The following is a 22,408-nucleotide window of genomic DNA, read 5'->3' as shown; positions in this document are numbered from 1 at the left end:
CACAGCCACCTGAGCTGCACCATGGAGTAGTCACATCTCTGTCATGCTCCAGAGATCTAACGTGAGATATGTGTTCTCTCCTGTATACCCTCTTATTGGAGCTCCTGCTTCTAGGCAGCATGTAGATGTCCTCCATCTCCTTCTGCTTCTGCTCCTCCTCCAGCCTCCGCCGCTGGTCCTCCGGGATGATGTCGTCCCAGTCAGGCACCATCCGCTCCACCATCTCTGGAGCACTCTCCTCCATGTTGGAGAAGTTGGCCACCTGGAGGGAGACACACATGTACTGTGTGAGACTGGGAATACTATTCTATCTTTAGTTAGAATAGTAGCTAAAGGTATTCCGAGAAGTATTGTGAAAAGCAGGCTGAGAGTTGTATCAACTTCTAGGTACCTTGAACTGAGAGAGAAGCTCATCTGTGGCACTTGATCCCTGGTCGCTTTCTCTGGTTTCAGCCAACCGCAAGATCTCATCAATATCCATCTCCTGCAAGGGTGAATAGAGAAAGGTACAATGTAAATTACAAGGAACACAGACATTCTGCAAATGTGGAAGTTTGAAAATCGATCACTCATACAACTTAACTTTCAACAGAGTACATAATCAATAGAAATGTGTGTCTGTGTACCGTAGGTTCAGTCTCCTCTCCTTCTGCCTCTTTGAACAGATCTTCAGCTCCAAACTTCAGAATGGCAGTCAGCTCATCTTTATTGAATGGGTTGGAGCTGTGAAAAGATGTTGATGTTAAGTTAAGAACCTGAGGGACCTCATGTTTTAAGTCAAACCAAAATATCACTCAAAGACTAGTAGACCGCATGGTGAAGTTTCCTCACTTTGAATTTCCGGAGTTGTTATCCAATACAGTTCGACCAGTGGTGTCCATTCTCTGAATTACAAGATGGTCCAAAACCATCTTCTTCTTGGCTCTCTCAATAATGTCCTCCTCCACAGATCCCTTTGTGACCAAGCGATATATATTCACCTGTTCAGAAATACAAGAAAGGAGACATTTAAACGTCTCACTTACAAAGTTGGAAGACAAACATTTTCCATGATGGCTCTGCCAAAGAAAACGTATGCCAAACTGATTACTAACTTCCTACTGTACCTCACAGGTTTTATTCATTAGGATCAAGTCACCAGAATAAGACCAACAATTGTGTGCTTAATTAAACCTTCCCTCAATACTTAGGACAGTGGGTCTAGTTGTAGATACCTGCTTCTTCTGGCCAATCCTGTGAGCCCTGGCCTGAGCCTGCAGGTCATTCTGAGGGTTCCAGTCAGAGTCAAAGATGACCACAGTGTCTGCAGAGGCAAGGTTGATACCCAAACCTCCAGCTCTTGTGGATAGCAGGAAACAGAAGTCCTGGACAGAGGGGGAGATTATTATTCTCAAAACAAATCACATAGTGCACCATTCCAAACCTGCTGAACATCACAGCTGAAGGGACGAAATGCCTGAAGTAGAGAACATGTCAAGTGTGATAACCGTTCTTGTGGCTTTTATGTTGTGGGTTCACACTTTATTTGGATATTCCCATATAGATGATCCACAGATGGTCATATATCAACAAACGACCTATTGATAAGAAACCGCTTGCTAAGGTTATAGTAATGGTTAGGTTTAGAACAAGTGTTAGGATAAGGGTTAAGATTTGAGCTAGGGTTAGTTGAAATGTTGTTGACAGTTATTTAACATCTACAAATCATCTACTTGGGACGATCCAAATAAAGTGTTACCTGATGTGGTAAAACACACCAGGTAACAGTCACGGCCATTTTGTTTTTACTTGGTTGAGCTACGCTATCACAGATCAGTAAATGTGTCTTGCTAAGTTGACCTCAAAAGAATATGATAACTTCTGAGGAAAATAAATCTTAACACTAGATGAAACGATGTACTGGCTGTCATGTTAATCATGTTAATGTATGGTATCACTATGGTTATCTTCACAGTAGATAAGTCGCCTGACGCACAAACATCAACATTCGCTGAGTAAGTGAAATGCATACCAACTGAGTTCCGACGCAGATTCAGGTCTGACAGACACTTCAAATATCAACGCCTCGAATGTCCAGGCCTGCCATCTACAATAGCTAAAACATAGTATAGTATAGATGACATACCTCAGAGCCTTCAGCATTAAAGTGGTCAAGTGCTTGTTTTCGTATTTCTCCCTTTATGGAGCCATCCAGGCGCTGAGAAGAGAGGGAAGGAGAGTTTTCAGGCCTTGGAACCTTGCCTGAACTCCAACCCCTAAGATCCCACTTGGGAATGCTCAGCTATACATGGCATTATATGATCCATCAGGCAAGCAGCATATTGTCAAAGAGAATTACAGCAGTAAAACTATGTCTAGTTATTTACCTGTGCTAAGACCCAGTAGTCACTCTGGCTCTGGGGACAGGCCAGTCCCCATCAAAAATAACTTGAGGATAAAAATAACTATGCCAGAGCATGTTTGCGGCAACACTGACACATGAGTCGGTTAACATCTGAGTGGACTCCAACACTGCTCCAATATCTCAACAGCTACCGAACACACCCTCACTAAGTCACCATAATAAAGATGTATTAACATTTAATGGAGATGTAAGAGAACAAGGACAAGTCATGCAGAATAAAAGAACAGCAGGTACACTACTGAAGGTTTGGACCTGCTGCCCTGCCATCCCCTGGGCTGTGTTATACCCTACCTGGAATGGGTAGCGCTTCAGGGCCAGGTACTCAGCCAGGATGTCCAACATGCGCACCATCTGGGAGAAGATGAGGACTCTGTTGCCCCTGTCCCGAAGTCTGGTCAGTAGCTTGTCCAGAAGAACCAGCTTCCCACTACCCCTCACCAACGCCTTAGATACGCAAAAGGTCAACGGTCAAACATATGGAAATTAACATCTCTTCTCCACCCTCTAACAAACCGATACATTAGTGTGGCTACATGTAATCATGCTCTGCTGCCATTTTAACCAATGAGGGTATTTCTAAATGTTCAAAACAGCAAAAGTAGAGATAGTCCACTGTATTATCACATGGACATAACACATCTTTTACCATAATGCACTGAGCTGAGCTCTTCTTGCTAGTCCTACCTGCAGGTGCTCCTGTGGAGTGTCACACTCTTCCTCAGGCTGTTTGATGAGGAAACCATGGTTAGTGCATTTCTTCAGCTCCATGACGATGTTGAGGAAGCCAGAGGAGCTGCCTCGGGTGCCTTTCTGCAGGGCTCTGAAGTTCCTGGTCAGAATCCACCTGAAACAAGCACCAAAACACACCACCAGTTAACTTCAGGGACAAGGAGTAAGACCTTAGGTACTGCTCAAATCATCTGTCCAGACAGGCAGACATGGATAGACAGAAGCGCTACATATGAGGGAACGTACTTGTAGTACTGCTTCTGCACAGCAGACATGTCCACACGGAGTATCTGTTCTACCTTGGCAGGCAGGGATTTCTCCACATCCTTCTTTACACGCCTCAGAAGGAAGGGCTCAAGGACTTTGTGGAGGCTCTGGTAGCCATTGTCAGTCCCTTTACCATGCTCACTTTCAAAATCTTCCCAATTTTCAAACCTTCAGAGGGGGAAAGTACAATTGCATCAGGATAAGAACACTGTAAATGAATACAAATGCACAGGTTGCTCTTCTCAAAGTCTACATTTGCCAAAATATACATGATGTATTTTATAGAGAGGAGAAGTACATACTTGTCAGGCATGAGGAAGTGCAGAAGGGACCACAGCTCTTTGAGAGAGTTCTGCAGTGGTGTCCCTGTGATAAGAAGTCTGTGGTTGGACCGGAACTCGATCAGGGTTTTGTACAACAGGGAGTCGTCATTCTTTAGCCTGTGAGCTTCGTCCACACCCAAGAAAGCCCAGTTTATGTTCCCCAACACCCCCTATGGACAGACCACACACATTGAGTGAGACCACACACATTGAGTGAGTGGAGAGTTGTATTCAATCAAACCATTAATGTTTCCTTTGTCTTTTTTTTTTATTTTATTTTTTTTATAAATCAACTATATGTGTACTATTTTGGCCAGTACAAATCGAAGCCGATTCAGTTTATCGAAATACATCCGTCTGAAAATACTTCCAAGAAATACAGATGCCTTACCTTGTCTTTCAGTAGAATTTCATACGTGGTTATAAGTGCATTGAACTTTATTCTCTTCGTCTGATGGCATACCCACTCATAGTCACGGATCTGTACAACACAAAAGCAAACGAGAGGGCGGCAGGTAGTAGTTAGAGCGTTGGGCCAGTAACCGAAAGGTTGCTAGATCGAATCCCCGAGCTGACAAGGTAAAAATCTGTCATTCTGCCCCTGAACAAGGCACTTAACCCACAAATAATTGTTTTTAACTTCTCTAGGAGAGGGGGCAACATTTTCACTTTTGGATGAATTGGTGCCCAAATTGAACGGCCTCGTACTCTGTCCTAGATCATATGATATGCATATTATTACTATTGGATAGAAAACACTCTGAAGTTTCTAAAACGGCTTGAATTATATCTGTGAGTAAAACAGAACTCATATGGCAGGCAAACTTCCAAACAGGAAGTGAAAATTCTGAAATGGGTCGCTGTGAAAGTCATCGCCTATTTAATTCTCCTATATTTATGGATCTGTATGCACTTCATACACCTTCCACTAGATGTCAACAGGCAGTAGAACGTGGAATGAAGCGTCTAGCTTGATGTGGGACCGGATGAGAGCCATTGGAGTAACTGATCAGGTAGAATGCCAGTTCTTGGTCACGCACACTGGGCGTGTGATGTCCTTCTCTGCCATGGGCTATATAGACATGAAGAAATGCTCCGTTTGGGACGATATTGGATATATATGAGAAAAGCATCCTGAAGATTGATTCTCAACTTAGTTTGACCAGTTTATTCGATTTGTAAAATCACCTTTTGAAGTTTTCGTTCATTAGCGTAAATTTGTATGGACACGTGAACTACACATGCTAGCCAAAGTTGCTAATTCGACAGAAGTAATGGACATTATAAAACAAAACAACAATTTATTGTGGAACTAGGATTCCTGGCACTCCATTCTGATGAAAGTTCAAAGGTAAGGGAATATTTATGATGTAATTTCGTATTTCTGTTGACTCCAACATGGCGGAGAATGGCTGAGCGCCGTCTCAGATTATTGCATGGGATGCTTTTTACTAAAGTTATTTTTTAAATCTAACACAGCGGTTGCATTAAGAACCAGTGTATCTTTAATTATATGTAAAACATGTATCTTTCATCAAAGTTTTATGATGAGTATTTCTGTATTTCACGTTGCTCTCTGTAATTATTCTGGCTATTTTGGAGCCATTTCTGAACATGGCGCCAATGTAAAACCACGATTTGTGGCTATAAATATGCACATTATCGGAAAAAAACAAGTGTATTGTATAACATGATGTCATATGACTGTCATCTGATGAAGATGTTCAAAGGTTAGTGATTAATTTAATCTCTATTTGTGGGTTTTGTGAAAGCTATCTTTGCAGTGAAAAAAATGGCTGTGTTTTTTGGATATGGTGGTGAGCTAACATAAATATATGTTGTGTTTTCGCTGTAAAACATTTTAAAAATCAGACATGTTGGCTGGATTCACAAGATGTTTATCTTTCATTTGCTGTATTGGACTTGTGATTTCATGATATTATATTATTTACCTGTGGCGCTATGCTAGGCTATGCTAGTCAGCGTTTCTGATGATAATGATCCCGGATCCGGGATGGGTGGTTCAGAGTTAACTGACTTGCCTAGTTAAATAAAGGTTAAATAAAAAAATTAAAGAGGGGGATATTCATTTTTGGTTGGCAACAAGACTACAACGCTTCTTTCGAGTTTTGTAAAGAGGGGATTTCCGTACCGATTTCCTGCTCATCACGTCTCCCAAGTAGACCACCACGTTCATATCGGGGGCCCAGGTGTCAAACTCTCTCTGCCAGGAGGTGAGGGTGGATAGGGGTACCACCACCAGGGAGGGCCCATACAGCTGGTGCTGGTGGAACATGTAGGACAGGAACGAGATGGTCTGGATGGTTTTCCCCAGACCCATCTCATCAGCTAGGATCACACTATTGCACCTGATAAACACAGAACATGGAGTCTTATTAGGGTTACATTGATGCTAAAATGACCTACTACCTATCTAATTCCAGGTAATTAACAGTACACCTCAGTACAGTATCCAGTAAATACAATGATTAAAACCTTAATAATCTCTACTGTTTCTCTAGTGTCCCACGTGACTTGATGTGTACCTGCACCAGGAGTGAGCTAGCCAGTTCAGTCCATCTAACTGGTAATCTCTCAGCTGCAGGTTCTCATCCCCAATGTACGATGGCTGGTTCTTTAGTGCAACAAATCTAGGCCTCTGTTTCAACACCTGAAATTAGAGATAGAAAATAACTGCACTGTTCTGAAATTACTATAGCTATATATTGTACATTTTTGTGTTCTAGCTGATATTAGTAAACATTTAAATAAAACAATTGTGACTAGATGTGCAATCTATCTAGTCGGGACACTTTCCTCACTCACTTTGCAGTCTTTGGAGGGAACTGTTTTACTGGAGTTCCTGTTGGTGAAGCTGTCTATACAGTGCTGGAACTTCTTCCCCAGCAGAGCTCCATCCTCCCAGCTGCACTCTGAATAAGGCAGGCCCATCCACTTACACAGGTACTCTGGCTCATTGGAAGAAGCACCATTCTTGTGGCTGTGAGCTGGTGTACAGTGAAAACAACATCTTCAGCGAAAAAAAATTCAGAACGATTTAATCAAAATGTGCTTAGTATGATAATGAAGATGCACTACATGACCAAACGTATGTGGACACCTGCTCGTCAAACATCTCATTCCAAAATCATGGGCATTAATATGGAGTTGGCCCCATCTTTGTTGCTATAACAGCCTCCACTCTTCTGGGAAGGCTTTCCACTAGATGTTGGAACATTGCTGTGGGGACTTGCTTCCATTCAACCACAAGAGTATTAGTGAGGCCGGGCACTGATGTTGAGCAATTATGCCTGGCTCGCAGTCAGCGTTCCAATTCATCCCAAAGGTGTTCAATGGGGTTGAGCTCAGGGCTCTGTGCTAGCCAGTCGGATCTCAACAAACCATTTCTGGACCTCACTTTGTGCACAGACAGGGGCATTGTCATGCTTAAACAGAAAAGGGCCTTCCCCAAACTGTTGCCACAAAGTTGGAGTCACAGAACCGTCTAAAATGTCATTGTATGCTGTAGCGTTGAATTGGCACTATGCAGTCGGGCACATAGCATTCTCCTGGCATCCGCCAAACCCAGATTCTTCCGTCGGTCTAACAGATGGTGAAGCGTGATTCATCACTCCAGAGAATGCGTTTACACTGCTCCAGAGTCCAATGGCGGTGAGCTTTACACCACTCCAGCCAACGTTTGGCATTGCGCATTGTGATCTTAGGCTTGTGCGCTGCTGCCCGGCCATGGAAACCCATTTCATGAAGGTCCAGACGAACAGTTCTTGTGCTGACGTTGCTTCCAGAGGCAGTTTGGAAGTGGGTAGTGAGTGTTGCAACCGAGGACAGATGATTTTTACACGCTATGCGCTTCAGCACCTCCGTTCTGTGAACTTGAGTGGCCTACCACTTCGCGGCTGAGCCGTTGTTGTTCCTAGACGTTTCCACTTCACAATTACAGCACTTACAATTGACCGGGACAGCTCTAGCAGGGCAGATATTTGATGAATTAACTTGTTGGAAAGGAGGCCTCCTTTGCCGGTGCCACATTGAAAGTCACCGAGCTCTTCAGTAAGGCCATTCTACTGCCAATGTTTGTCTATGGAGATTGCATAGCTGTGTGCTCGAATGTATACACCTGTCAGCAATGGGTGTGGCAGAAATAGCAGAATCCACTCATTTTAACGGGTGTCCACATACATATAGTATGTACAGTACATATAGTATATATAGTGTATGATAATGTTGGTGATGACATGAGGGACTTACAGGGGAAATCCGAGAGTCCCTGTGTCTTTCCGGTCTTAGTCGCTGAAAAAACAAAACATCTCAAATTACATTCCCCAAATAGCCATGATTGTTGATTACACTAATTCTGTAAACATATTATAAAGTGTGAAGAAAGAAGGTAAGTCTGTTGTAATAATCACAATTTTGTCAAATATATTTTCATCGATGAACCATTGCTGCTAGTCAATGAAGACACATTTCAAAGGAGTTCAGTTTCTTACCAATAACTCTCTCCAGAATATGGAACTGCTTATTTAAATCAGTGGTTAGCTCTTGCTGGCAGTTGTAATATTCTGAATCCTCAGGGGATGCTTTGCTCAACCTATGGAAGATAATCAGTGTCACTAAGTAAAAGAACACAACACTGAAAGGTAAAACTTCAATTGTAGCTACTTTACATGTGTACAAAACAAGCCCTCACCAAGCATTGAGCTCATCGTTCTTCTTCTTGAAGTTGTCTAGTTTCTTGAGTCCCTTGACCTTCTGTTGAGTGAGGGAGTCGATGCTCTCCCAGGTGTTGTGGATGTAGGACCAGCCTTTCCACTTGATCAGGTAATGGGTCTCTCCCTCATCCTTCTCTGGGTCAAAGTCGGCTCCTGGGTCCCCATTTTCCTCCACAGCATACTGGGTAGTGGAAGCCCCACATGCTAAAATGGATACACACAAAATTTGGATATTAATATTTTCAATATCTGATTCACAGTTTAGATTCCTAACCAGGAGGCAGCCGCTAGTAAACAGATGCCTTGTCTAGCATGGTAATATGAGCACCTCGGTTACTGCCTCTTTCAACACCAGAGGGTACTATAAAGCAGGATCAATTAGTTATCCAGCTAACTTTGATTAAAAAAACACAAAAAATGTATATTCTGGTTTATTAAAAAAGAAAAACTTAGGAGTTTGTTGAATCAATTAGACCATGCCCATTTCAAGCCTATCAGAATATTTAGTCAAGTTATCTGGCCTACTCCTTGATCCTGCTTTGTAGTAAACCCTTCTGCTGGCAATGTCTATCTAGATGGGTTAACACAATACAGGTGAGATACTAAGTGAGGATGCATCACCTCCTTTTTTTCCTGTCCTGGTATCCATGATCTTCTCAATGGTCTCGCTGTCATCTTCCGGCTCCACCTCAGCTCCCTCCATCTCTATCAGGTCGTCAGAGTCCGTCTCAAAGTCATTTTGGTCTTCCTTGTAACTGGAACAAACCACACAATGCATGTCATGCACGGTAAACAATTTCCTTCATATTTTATATTGAACAAGTGAAACATTGACATACCTGACTTTAGCAGACACCCTTCGCCGGGTTTGTCTCTTTGGGGTATCATCATCATCATCATCATCATCGTCCTCATCATCATCATCTTCCTCCACAGATGACTCTTGTTTCCTGGTTTTCCTTCCCTTTGGAGGCTGCTGTTTTTTGACTGTAGATGATTTGTTCTGTGGTCTGTAAAATATTGAGTCAAATACACACATATACCACTTCTAACCACTCTGCAAGACAGAGGAAAACTAGTAAGTAGGCTAACAGCTCTAGCTGACTATAATCACTCCTAACAATCTGACACCAATGGCCTTGAGACAGCTTTCAACCCTCCGACCTCAGCAATATTAATAATTTATTATTGATAGGCTTACAGGTGAATTTCTTAATTAAATGTCTTTAGAATACCAAGTGATCAATGGGGGGGAGAATCCTAAAGCCAACCCACAAAAGAAAAAAAAACAAGACACTACAAAAATATTTAATGTACAGTGCATTCGGAAAGTATTCAGATCCCTCAACTTTTTCCACATTTTATTACGTTACAGCCTTATTCTAAAATTGATTAAATAGTTTTTTCCCCTCAATCTACACACAATGCCTCAGTGACAAAGCAAAAACAAATGTAGACATTTTTGCACAAAAAAAAAAATGAAATATAACATTTACATAAGTATTCAGACCCTTTAGTACTTTGTTGAAGCACATTTGGCAGCGATTACAGCATCGAGTCTTCTTGGGTATGACACTACAAGCTTGGCCCACATGTATTTGTGGAGTTTCTACCCTTCTTCTCTGCAGATACTCTCAAGCTCTATCAGGTTGGATGGGGAGCGTTGCATCAAATCTATCTTCAAGTCTCTCTTCGAACCCCAGTCTGAGGTTCTGAGCACTCTGGAGCAGGGTTTCATCAAGGATCTCTCTGTACTTTGCTCCGTTCATCTTTGCCTCGATCTTGACTAGTCTTCCAGTCCCTGCCGCTGAAAAATATCCCCACACCATGATACTGCTACCACCATGCTTTGCCGTAGGTATGGTGCCAGGTTTCCTCTAGACGTGAGCTCTGTCAGAGTGACCATCGGGGTCCTGGTAATCTCCCTCACCAAGGCCCTTCGCCACCGATTGCAGTTTGGCCGGGAGTCCAGCTCTTGGTGGTTCCAAACATCTTCCATTTAAGAATGATGGAGGCCACTGTTCTGTCTTGGAGTTCAAGGGACAATTCCTTCAAACTAATGGCTTTGTTTTTGCTCTGATATGCACTGTCAACTGTGGGACCTTATATAGACAGGTGTGTGCCTTTCCAAATCATGTCCAATCAATTGAATATACCACAGGTACAAACATCTCAAGGATGGATCAATGGGAACAGGATGCACCTGAGCTCAATTTCGAGTTTCATAGCAAAGGGTCTAAATGTATTTTTAATACATTTCTAAAAACATGTTTTTGCTTTGTCATTGTTGGGTATTGTGTGTAGATTGCTGAGAAAAATGTTTTATTTAATCAATTTTAGAATAAAGCAGTAGCATAACAAAATGTGTAAAAAGTAAAGGGGTCTGAATACTTTCCGAAGGCACTGTAGCTGATAATGTTAGCGAGCCTTCATCAGAACGTCATTTTGGTTGACTTTAGGATTTTTAACTGTTCTTTTTTTTGTCATCCTTCTGAGTCTAAATGCAAATATTCACTGCAATATAACAATATAGAATAGTACAATGCATATCATAGTTGATACAACATTAAATGCACAGTAATAAATAATACACAGAAGAACATTTTGAACAATTATCAGATTGGAATTGACAGATTTCATATTTTGTATGTGACTGAAGGCTAAAAAGAAACCCGGTCATACAGCACTTTCAAAGCCAAAAAAGCACTACAATAGCCAGTTTCTGATCACACACAATGGACATGAAAGTGGACAGATTAGCTGTCTGAAGGCCAGGCTTCACTACACCCTTACCTTCTAGCAGGAAGTCGTCTGGATCTAACTTTTCTCTCTTCCTGCTCACTGTCTGCACTGCTGGCATCCTCCTCATCATCATCATCATCATCATCCGATTCATCACTTTTCCAGGTATTTCTTACAACACAGAAATACCACAAGTTCACCCTTTGGGTTTATTAATGCTCTACACCGGGCTTAGGGTGCTCTGGTTAGCCAGATTTGATCAGATAACTGAACATAAAGTAAAGTTCTGAAGACCACCTCAGTCTTGCTGTCTGAATCTCCTAATGAGCCACTTTAGACAAGCACAAACATCCACATATGCATGAAAATGGCAAGGACAGAATCCAGAAAATTATTGGAAAGAATAATGACAAATACAAACGCCACTGAATTGAAAGATCAAACCAAATATATGTCTTGCACTTAGATCCAGATTGTCATGGGATACTATGGCTATATGTTCAAGATATCAAGCAAGAATGTGATCCAAGGTTATGGAAGAGAGTCTAATTGGATGGCAGAAAGTGCATTTTGGAAGCAAAAAAACAACATGGATTGCCAGTAATGCAAACATGTGCTACAGATAACAAACGTCATCTATGGCATTTGTCTGTTTTACTAACCCATTTACAATTGATTTGACAAGTAGACCTAAGTCATGATTCAAATTATTCTACAAATAGCCTAACTTTGAGCAAAACTTGGCACAACATAGTAAATTCATCCCATGACATGATAGATTTAAGTGGATAAGAATAAATCAAAATCAAGAAGAAAATAAAACTGAAAAGTACAAATCTAATAATCTCAATACTCACTCTTTCTTCTTCTGTCTTGGTGCTTTTCTTTTAGGACTTTCACCTTCGGAGTCACTGCTACCCTGCAAGTGTGTTGAAATTGATTACGTCTCAATGAGAGTTTAGGCTTTGCCATAAGGGGTTGCAGCTAAATTGACCGAGACACCAATAAATCCACATGATATACACTAGATGGTGAAGATTCTGCATATGAAAACCCCTTTGGGGAAAATTGACATTTTCAGTGGGGTCGGACTTTCAGTACGTGGAAGTCTTTTTTGGGGGGGGCATTTCCATTCAGCAGTATTTCAGTAGATTTCATGTTGCACTTCTTACCCCAGCTCCAATATTGAGACGAGCAGGTTCTTGTCTACTGCGATTTGATCGCCTGACCCCATAGACATCTGGATGCTCTTCCCACATCTGGAATCAAATACCAAATTGGATCATTGCATCCTTTCCATTTTCAGTCTCCAACACAATTGAGACAGGACTCCCTTTCTAAATTTGCAGTGTCCATGCATAAAAGCTGTTGTGTAACTGATGGCGCGATATATCCCAGAGCCGACTTGGTGAAAAATCTGTTGATTTGCCCTTGTGGGCACTTAACCCTAATTGCTCCTGAATCTGAACGGAATATGAAGACGCTCAGAATAAGTGTCTGCTAAATGACTAAAATGTAAATACAGTACATGTCTTCTTCTGGCCTGGTATAGAAAATCTGATTTACAATCTAGAAACTATCAGGCAAATAATCATCAGGTAAATAATGGTATAACCAAATATGGGGAAAGTAGGATACCAAGTCAGTGGTACAACTATATGCATTCAACTTAAATGGTGCTTATATATATATATATATATTTGCATAGACCACAGACTTGGCATTGGGCTTCAATTTATTTCCAACGCTGCAACGGCCTTTCAGACCTACATAATATAACTCAAGCAAACTAGTTTGCAGTACAGGCCTTGCTTTGTTTACCTTTTTCACATCTGACAGATTGTCTTTCTTTTTAACTGGTTGTCTGTCCTTGACCTCTGCCGAGGCCTGCTGGGATTCACTCTCAGACCCGGACTGGCTCCCAGATTCAGAAGAGCTGTTGGACTCTCCTGAGTGGTGCAATCTTCTCCTCTCCCTGCCCTGCTCACTCTCCGACTGACTCCCAGACTCCAACCCAGAGTGGTTCGATTCTTCTGAGGCCGAATTGCTATAGCATCAAAAATTTGGAATTTCAGTCTAAAACATTACCACATTTACTTAATATCATCCTTTTATAGTGCTGTACTTTCATTTGGTAAGCTATGCAAAGATGTCCCTTTTCAATAACAAGCCCATTTTATGAACGGTTTCTCCAATCTCCCACCTACTGTTGTCAAACACTGATTTGGCTCAACAAATTAAGATCACTTTATTATTCAAAATTGTACACAAAGGGCAAAGGAAATTTGACTTCCGCCTTATCCTAACACCTCTAAAAGACACACATACAGGTTGGAGCAGGGGGCTGCCACACTGGGCACCCATGGAGCCGTTGTTGTGGGGTGTTAAACACCTTGCTCAAGGGCACAATAGCAGCCAATGTCATCTTGGATTTGTGTGTAGGAAGTTTTAAGAGGCTTATTTCACAAAGTACAAAAAGTTGGAGAATGTGTAACATGTTTTCTAAGTGAATGGAGTTCCCGTAGTGCTGAAAAGACTACACACAAAATGCTAATGCCTTTAGGTGGAAAGGAAACATCATTACATCCCCATAGTGTGCTCAAATTAACTTTGTCATAACAAGACCACTCTCCATGCCAATCCAATCCTTTTAAAACAGATCTTTAAAAATACTTCCATAACAACATGCAGGAGAAATTGCTGAAAGCCACACAAGTGCTTCTCAATCTGGGATGTGTTTAATGTCCATACTATTATTGTCATGTTGAAAAATCTTTTCACAGTATTTAAAAAGTTGCCCACACTAAAAATGTCTTTGCATTCATTCAATTCCTAACAGCCTACAAACTTTCACAAATAACCATCACTGTTTTAAAACAATAGAGGGCGCCAAATAAGTCCTATGGTTGCCAGTGCCACATCAGTACATACATAGGGCCAACAGTGACTCCACCAAACATGAAGCTCCTACTGAGATTCTATCCAACAACCAATTATAACATCTAGACCTGAAGTAATATTCACCTCAAGAGCACATCATATATTTTTGTCAATGCAAACATTAGGCTACATTTAACTAATGTATGTAAATCATGACAGAAAAAAACGAACAAAAAATGCCATATTCATACTGTACTTTACCGTGATAATGTTACATGCAACTAAAAAAGATTAGAAGAAATGTCAACATTATTCAGTTTAAATGTAATGTCTTTATTTAATGAAACCAGAACACATTAAATCACTAACATTTATTTATTAAACTGTAATTCTTACATAATAAACACAGCAAATTAGAGTGTAAACCTGTCTATGCCCCATACTAACATGGAATGTGCAATACCTTGAACAGACTACAGGGGGTACCCACATCAGCATTATTCCATTTTCAAAATAGATCATATCCACAGTCAGCCTATCTTAAAATGGTTAAAACATGGAGCAGGCTGCTACAATAGAACAAAAACAATCCCTTCATTTGTAGCCATGCTTTATTACCTGTGTAGTCACTGATGACAGTATTTATGCATATAACTACAGCTATTCTATTAGTACATAGATTTTCTATTTTATTTGAAAATATACATCTAACTGATTAAATGTTTATATAACTATTCAGTTAAGAAAAATTAAGATCTATTTCTTATTGTGATATCAAAAGCTAATGAATTGTGATAAAGTTATTGTAATTTATTGACAATTTATTTATTGATGTCATAAGGTGAATGCACCAATTTGTAAGTCGCTCTGGATAAGAGCGTCTGCTAAATGACTTAAATGTAAATGTAAGTCAGTCACCCAGTGACAAATGCTCAAACCCCCATGAGCAAGTGACTCCCTTCATTGAGTGTGAGGTTAGACATAGGCGGGACAAAAAAATGAAGTTAATGATTACAGGCTGGTGGGTTGCTAGGTGAGGAATGAGCCAATCCCAGCTCAAAATAAAAGCCTATGACCTTTGAAACACTTCCTGTTCCCATTTCCTGTAGTTCTGAGCACACTTAATACAGAAAGTACAAAACAAGAGCCATTTTGTGAATTAAAAGTGGACTCCACTTCATGTCCTGTATTTCAAAAGAATATTTATTAGAGTGATCTGCTCTCTGTGTCTTTTGCTTACATGTGCTTGAAAAGTAGTCACCTATCAGGACGAGCAGTCAAAAGTGTGGTAGAGGATTAATATTTTGAGGGACAGACTTTGGATAAAATGTGCATGGTTATTAAAATGGCTGCCAATAGGATAGCAAATGCACTACACAGCCTTTAATTGTGTGACAATGTCTTCATGTCATGTATGTGACCCATTATCAATTGAATTAAGGGTTATGGGCAGTTAAGCTGAAACATTTGCATGGTTTAACAATCTAAAACCAATGCAATACTTCTCTCTTGAAGAGAAACCCAAACAGGCCTGTAGTTGTAGTAGTCATGTAGGCCTATGGTAAGAAATGTAAGCCATGTAATAGGTGACAACACGTTGGCCCCATCAGGCTTTAATTACGATATCCAGTCACCAATTATACATAGGCCGACATAAGACAGTTACTTCCATGACTGAATTCTAAACCTATCAGAAATGTAAGAGGTGTAAGCAATGTGCACTTACCATCCCCCATATAATGAAATGATTTCACTATGATGGATAAGCAGATATGTTCCACTCAAGATTACCATGATTTTGCAAGCAAGAATGGTTATTTGACATAAGTATGCCTCAAAATAACCTGAGCACATGTATAACTTTTTATTGATTATAATAAATTACATTGTTTCGTGTTCCAACACAAACAGATAATACATTTCAATCATTTGAATCCCAACTTTTGTATTATTTTACAAATAAAAGTATAATCTAAATCACTAAAGTTGTTGAGACCATGAAAACATCTGCAATACATGACATTTACCATCCTGGCACTTAGCTATTAGCCTATTCCATGGTATCAGAATATAAGCCCCTCTTAGTCACAAATACAGGCACAGCTGAATAAAGGGCTACTGTGCATTGAGGACATCACTCAATTGAATCAGCTGTCCTATCAAATCTGAAAATGTAGCCTAATAGAAAAGCCTAATCTATAACTTTTGAGTGAACACCAAATCTGTGCAAAATGTAGTATGTCAATGGTTAGTCTGATTTGTGTACCAGTGAAGAGCACTTCAGAAAGAGCCACATCAATGCCAATAACCCCTATGAAATTGTTCTCTGAATGACATCGGAATGCATACTTTTTCAGTATATACACACACCTTACCTAATAACTATTTCAAATGGCTATCCACAAAACATGTAAAAGTTAAATACATTTACAAGAGGACTGACTATCAGTGAAGCCGTTTTCAAATAGGCATACAATAATAGAGGCTCCCTTTCTTATGGACAGAAGCCTGTAACAAATGAAGTTGTAACTGAAGACAAAATATCCAGGAGGTAAATAGATCTACAACAGCCTAAATAGAAACTAAAATCTAGTGAACATTCAGTCGTGATTGACTATGGCCTAGTATACATTTAAGTTCTCATTCAAATAATGAGAACACTTTATAATTTAGGCTACCCACATTTAAGCTTACTAAAACCAATGTTGTCAACTGTTTCAAACGATGACAAATGCGTCTTTAAACTTAACTACATTGTTGCCAATGCAGAAAAAAAAGTTGAATAGCGCCTACTGGATATTTATTTGAATACTTCCCTTCAGCCACACATGCTGTTAACATGAGTAAATTACAGTTCTAAAACGTTTTAAAAAAGAATACGCGTTGCATGTTCAAATGGTGCAATGCAGTATCGACTAATATGACAAGGTCATATAACATTGTAACGATGGAACAAACATTGAAATCATGCATTTGTTCTTGGGGAAAAAGCCAATTAAACTTATTCTAGGTTGTATACATGTGGGTAAAGATGCAATAACATGGGCCTGAAAGTTCAGTCTTTAGTGTAACAAAATGCTAGCAAAATTAGGGTGTGGCTATTAAACAAGACCAAGGTCATTTGTTTGAAACTAGTACAAATCGTTAAAACTATGTAGCAAATGTGTCCACAGGCGATCAACCATGCTTGTCAAGGTAAACAATGAAAATAGATGTCAAAAAAGTTAAATAGATGATCGTACCTTGATGCATTGCTTTGAGTCGAACCTTCATCTTCTTGCTTTTTATTCTTAATCATCGTTTTATCTTGAAAACGTTGGATTTGATGATCTTATGTGCTGGTATTTGCTGTCAAAAGTTAGAAGAGTGATGAACTATCATAAAAGTCCCATAAGATAGTTTCTCAGACAGTAAAATCCTTGACGTTACGAAATAAGACAACGTTGTGTTAGGCGTTTAAATTGGATATATATTAATATATAAATTATCGATGGATAAATGACAACTGATGACATCCTGTAATTAAAAAACCAAGTGTTGAGAATTACAATTAGATCCACCGACCGAGCCACATGCACTAATTCTAACTGCGTCATCAGACAAAGGACGACCAAAATGTGATAAATAAAAATTCTATCGATTGTAGGCATTATAAAAATGTAAACATACCTATTCCATGTACAGTAAGGTATAATGAAGTATTAGATTCACATCCGCAAAGTAGGCTATAGACTATATAATACTCATGACCCCAAAAAGGTATTAAAAAAAAAGTTGAATGAAAATAAACATTAGGGGGGAAAAAACATTAATAGGATATTGAAGCTTCAACACAAGTGATCGTGAGACGAAAGGCTAGAGCTCTTCACAGAGCACACGAAAAATGGAGGCGCGCCATGGCTGCCAGACCTAGGCAGAGAAGACAACGACTCGCGCATACACTCAGTAAAACCGATATACACGACGAAAAACGAATAAAAGCAGTAAACCTAATCTACTGTTCACTATAGTACTAGTTATTTTAAATTAAAACATTAATAGAGCGGCATATTCCAGCTTGATTTCATGAAAAGGGCTGACGAAAGCCCAATGAATTGTTCCCCTTCCCAAGGCTCATCCGCCATCTAGAGCTCCTTCCTAGCTCTGAAAGCTTTGCCTTTGATTGACGTTATTTCCATTTACCCCACACTCAGGTGATGTCCCAAAGTCCCACCCCCTTTATTTTGTATAAAAACGGCAAACCTATATTACATTTTTATTTCATAAAAGGTTGCTTCACTTTAAGAGGATAGCCTTTGCCAAAGTCCTATCCATATATTTTTTTATCAATAAGGGTTACATTTGTACAAAAATAATTAAACACTAAGACCCATCACTTCCTGCTCAGACAGGAAGTATGACTTCAGGAGCCATTTTAGAGGCAGAGCCTTGGCCACCATTTCAGTTCTTGCCAAAAGCTGTTTTAACTGTGTATTATGTAGAGCTATGTAGAAATGCAGAGTATTACTGTATGGATTAGCCAGCCCCTTCTCAATGGAATGTGTTGATCACTAGCAGCCATACCCTTTCATTTGACTTAAGTATTTTACAAAAAAATTGTTTGCCAATTACGAGTCGGATTGTGAACACAGAACAGTCCTACAAAGTGTAGGAAGTAATAAAACTGGTCAAATAAATTAACCAGGGATATAAATGGTAAAAAAAAATTGCTACATTGTTAAGTATTGCTCGTAATGGAGACAAGTAGCGTTAATGCTTGAGCCAATTTTTTTTTTTGCGTAATAGGTGTAAAAGTCCAAAATAAAAAGTTCTGTAAACTATTATTTGCGTTTACCCTCCAATTCCCCCAATCTTATTTAAAGTTAGGAGGCCTAATTTAGCTAGCACTATTAAATGTCCATTTAGATTGTACAAGGAAAATGTACAAGGCAAACGTATCATACCTTCCAGGAAACAGGAATAAATCGGAAGCCCCAGAAAATACCAGAAACTTGATTACATTTGAGTAAAATTGATTCAGTTGGACAGAATTTTCACATTTAGCGAAAAGACAGTAGTCTTGTAACATTCTTGGGTAGCATATTGATCAATGAAAGAAAGTCAGAATAGAGAAAATTGCAATGTTTTATTTAACATAAATAACATCCTATTAGGAAATCACAGAAGTAGAAAAGTAGTGTAACTGAATTCAGTAAAGGAAACCATTACAATATTCAAACAATTGATTCCAAAGAATTGCCAGCACATCCATCCAAAGCACAAGAGTCCATGTCAAAGTTTTCAAAGTTATTCCAAATGAGCCATCTTATCCAGTAAAATAAAATCTTGAAAAATCCAGTCAGCTTTTCAAAAATCCAATTAGCTCCCAAATCAACGTCGCCATCTTGATGACAAAGCAGTTGTCTCCACTTCAATGTCCAGTAGAACGGGGTCTTTAATGGAATTAAGAAAAAGGAAATGAGTCGAAAACCCCAATTACATTTAATTAATACTTCACTTTTGTCCTAACCCATCAGTTGGAATTTGCCTGCGAAAATAGCTTCAACACCACCACAAAAGATTCCGATTCCAATGCTCAATAGCTAGCTGAAAGTTGAGTTGGTAATAAAACCCAAAGTTAAAATGTCTGTATCATAGCAGTATGCAGTGACAAATATCGCAATTCAAATAAACCCCCCAAAATCCAGAATGTTTATCTAAGAGCATTAAGGGCTGAATCCTTACAAATGTGTAATATGCAGACAGATTGGACAAAATGTGAATTTGAAGATTCAGCGCTATTCGCCCCAAATGACCTTGTGCCCATGATTTTCAAATATGAACGTTAAACAATTAAGTGAATATTTTTTGGGGGGGGGATGGAATACTAAAGGTAATGCAAGTCAGCAGTTCAAATTTCCACAAAAGCAATCATTTAAAACCTTTGGAAATCTATGATTCTCACAAGTGTTTTAACAATAAATCTAAAGTCAAATATTATTATGCTTTGTTCACCTGTTCCCAGGAAGTAGGAAACTCAAAACTACCCGAACGGGGAAACATTAGGAGTACAACGACTATTTCATACTTGGGTGCTCGTTATGGTTGGTTTTGGATGTCGGAAACTCGCAATTACGTAAATTCTGGGAGCTTTCCAGAGGTATCCCAGTCCCAAATTTCCGATGATTCCGAGAGCACACGAACGCAGCATTATGCAATTTAATAGCAAGCATTCAACAAATTTTACAGCTGAATAATTTGAAAACAAGACAAAAACAGGAAATACAGGTGAAAGCTAAGCAAATGGAATGTTACAAGATGTCTGTTAATCAAAACATATTACAGATCAGTATAACTTATAATTTTAGCATGGATAACGTAAAGTAGTTATTTATATCTGACAAATCAAAATCGTTCATACAACCCATGGCTTGTGATCTACTTTTGAGATCACACTATGTTTATTAGAATAGATATACAATAAGGCGGTGACATTAATTTGATAGGATTTATTATTATTTTACTGTCAAGCTAGGCGAAACTACTTAAACTGCCCACTAGGGGGTTCACAGGAATCAAATTGAGCACACGCTGGCATGAGTTAATCTCATAATCTACTTTTGGCCAATTGACATTGATGAACTATTAGAGTTGTATCTAAACTACTGCTGCTTTATTTGTAACGAAACACAAAACTCCAACAATAGTAATCATGCATGGAGTTAAACTGCACAAAATATGCTAAATGTGCTTCCTCTGCATGCACCCTGCCTCAAACTTCCACACATGACCAGCAGAGATTCACCAAGGAAGAGAGGAAATCACAAAAATGAGAATAATAATTTTAATAAGAACGAGAATAATAAAAAGAGTTCTCAATCTATTACGCATTCACATGAGCCAAGAAAAAATAGAGGCAGGTTCCGACCCAAGATGTCAGTTCATGACCAACAAGTGAAAATAAAGTGAGGATTTTTGGAGGATCTTGCCAAGAAAACAACTGAATTATTACGAGAAACCATCTCATATTCAAAGTACAAGGAAATATCCATCGGACCTTTAGTTTGAAGTTCTAATTTAGTGGACATGCAAAGAAATCCATTAGTAGAGGTGGGTTGGGTCTAATTAATACAGGATTATTTCACATCTCACCTTTTTACTGAAGAAAAAAAGACAGCATGGCCTAAGTGTGATTATTTGACGTTTAGAAAAGTGAAATTCCTCCCGAATAAGTCAGAAAATACGGAATCATAATGGTAGTAGTAGGTAGGTTACTTTATTATCCCAGATAGGAAATAGGTAGAATAGCATAATGCAGTAGTCTATGTATCATGTCAGAATACACTCACCAAGTGAAAAAAGGAGCTTCAATCTATTATGTTTAAAATTAAAGCTGGTAATGAAAAAACAAACAAACAAAAAATACTGGAGGATAAATTTGGGCAGTTGTGAATAATTATAGTACATGTTGACCTGGCATAGTCCACAGGCAAGAGAAGAGTAAGGGAATATTTGAAAGTTGGAAGAAAGCTTCTTTAAGCATCAGGAGTTATCAACAATGTATGGCAACCTCCAGCTTCTAGGGGAAGTATGAGCATATTTGAAGTAAATCTTTAAAGGGTGAGTCCTTTACGCATCATACGCTAGCGTACCTGAAGACTTCGTCATTGAGCTTACTTTTGTTAGCATTGGCTGGCGAAACTAGCTCCAAATTCCTTCATACAGAGACATAAAAATGGTATCCACAAGTTCATTGGACGCTGGGTAAGTAGAAAACAGAATCTCGCAGTATCCCTTTAAATCATTGTGATAAAATAGGATGCCCTTGTAACAGGGCTTCATATACCAAATTAAGAGATTAGTAACTTTAAACTGATTCAGCTTAATTTGAAGTGTCTGTTCAGTGGCATGTAACAATGAGTGATACAATTATAGCTTTCGCCATGCAGCAAAAAACAACAAAGGGGTAAACTTTCACTGGAATATACATATTTTAATAACACTGCAAGAAGAGGTAGAATGTCATGGTGGTAGATCTCAATTGGTTAAAATCAGTTTTCCAAATTATACCACATCACTGGGAATCCTACTCCCCATTACCAATAAATAGGCCTAGCTTTGGATTGTTATGGATGTTAAAGATCAAGTGCTATGTTTAAGGCCCTGTGTTTTGGGCAAACATGACATGCCTGGATTTGGAATGTTATGTAAAGTTGTTACTTCAATGTTATTAAACATAACTTAATGTTTTTCTAAGAAATCGATTTAGTACAGAGTATTGACATTACATATACGGCAGACATTTGAAGAAACATTCCATTTGTTACAGCACACAACACAGACTAGACTTA

The 22,408-nt window shown here is 39.2% G+C and overlaps 1 protein-coding gene across 7 annotated transcripts in view; it reads right to left on the bottom strand.

Moving 5' to 3' along the window:
* chd2 (chromodomain helicase DNA binding protein 2) overlaps positions 1 to 22,408 on the bottom strand; it is a 48,258-nt gene that overhangs the window by 6,662 nt on the left and 19,188 nt on the right. For 2 of the 7 annotated variants that reach the window (XM_055940206.1, XM_055940205.1), the window contains exons 5-29: positions 17,748 to 19,510; positions 17,321 to 17,426; positions 13,020 to 13,245; positions 12,371 to 12,457; positions 12,056 to 12,117; positions 11,250 to 11,369; positions 9,296 to 9,466; positions 9,078 to 9,211; positions 8,435 to 8,660; positions 8,235 to 8,335; positions 7,993 to 8,034; positions 6,550 to 6,731; positions 6,270 to 6,394; positions 5,876 to 6,092; positions 4,115 to 4,204; positions 3,703 to 3,893; positions 3,380 to 3,568; positions 3,089 to 3,248; positions 2,696 to 2,848; positions 2,126 to 2,197; positions 1,215 to 1,364; positions 832 to 980; positions 627 to 723; positions 392 to 484; positions 89 to 262 (exon numbers count right to left, since the gene is read on the bottom strand). In XM_055940206.1, the coding sequence (XP_055796181.1) occupies positions 89 to 262; positions 392 to 484; positions 627 to 723; positions 832 to 980; positions 1,215 to 1,364; positions 2,126 to 2,197; positions 2,696 to 2,848; positions 3,089 to 3,248; positions 3,380 to 3,568; positions 3,703 to 3,893; positions 4,115 to 4,204; positions 5,876 to 6,092; positions 6,270 to 6,394; positions 6,550 to 6,731; positions 7,993 to 8,034; positions 8,235 to 8,335; positions 8,435 to 8,660; positions 9,078 to 9,211; positions 9,296 to 9,466; positions 11,250 to 11,369; positions 12,056 to 12,117; positions 12,371 to 12,457; positions 13,020 to 13,245; positions 17,321 to 17,376 (3,267 nt within the window). In that variant the 5' untranslated portion in view covers positions 17,377 to 17,426; positions 17,748 to 19,510. Of the gene's footprint in view, positions 1 to 88; positions 263 to 391; positions 485 to 626; positions 724 to 831; positions 981 to 1,214; positions 1,365 to 2,125; positions 2,198 to 2,695; positions 2,849 to 3,088; positions 3,249 to 3,379; positions 3,569 to 3,702; positions 3,894 to 4,114; positions 4,205 to 5,875; positions 6,093 to 6,269; positions 6,395 to 6,549; positions 6,732 to 7,992; positions 8,035 to 8,234; positions 8,336 to 8,434; positions 8,661 to 9,077; positions 9,212 to 9,295; positions 9,467 to 11,249; positions 11,370 to 12,055; positions 12,118 to 12,370; positions 12,458 to 13,019; positions 13,246 to 14,395; positions 17,427 to 17,747; positions 22,404 to 22,408 lie in introns of those variants that run through there. The other 5 variants (XM_055940208.1, XM_055940207.1, XM_055940209.1 and 2 more) reach the window with 5 other exon arrangements.

The sequence above is a fragment of the Salvelinus fontinalis genome, chromosome 12 (genome assembly GCF_029448725.1).
Source record: "Salvelinus fontinalis isolate EN_2023a chromosome 12, ASM2944872v1, whole genome shotgun sequence".
Taxonomy (NCBI): Eukaryota; Metazoa; Chordata; class Actinopteri; order Salmoniformes; family Salmonidae; genus Salvelinus; species Salvelinus fontinalis.
Note: the sequence above shows the minus strand (reverse complement) of the source record. Positions and strands in the feature narration are given on the sequence as shown.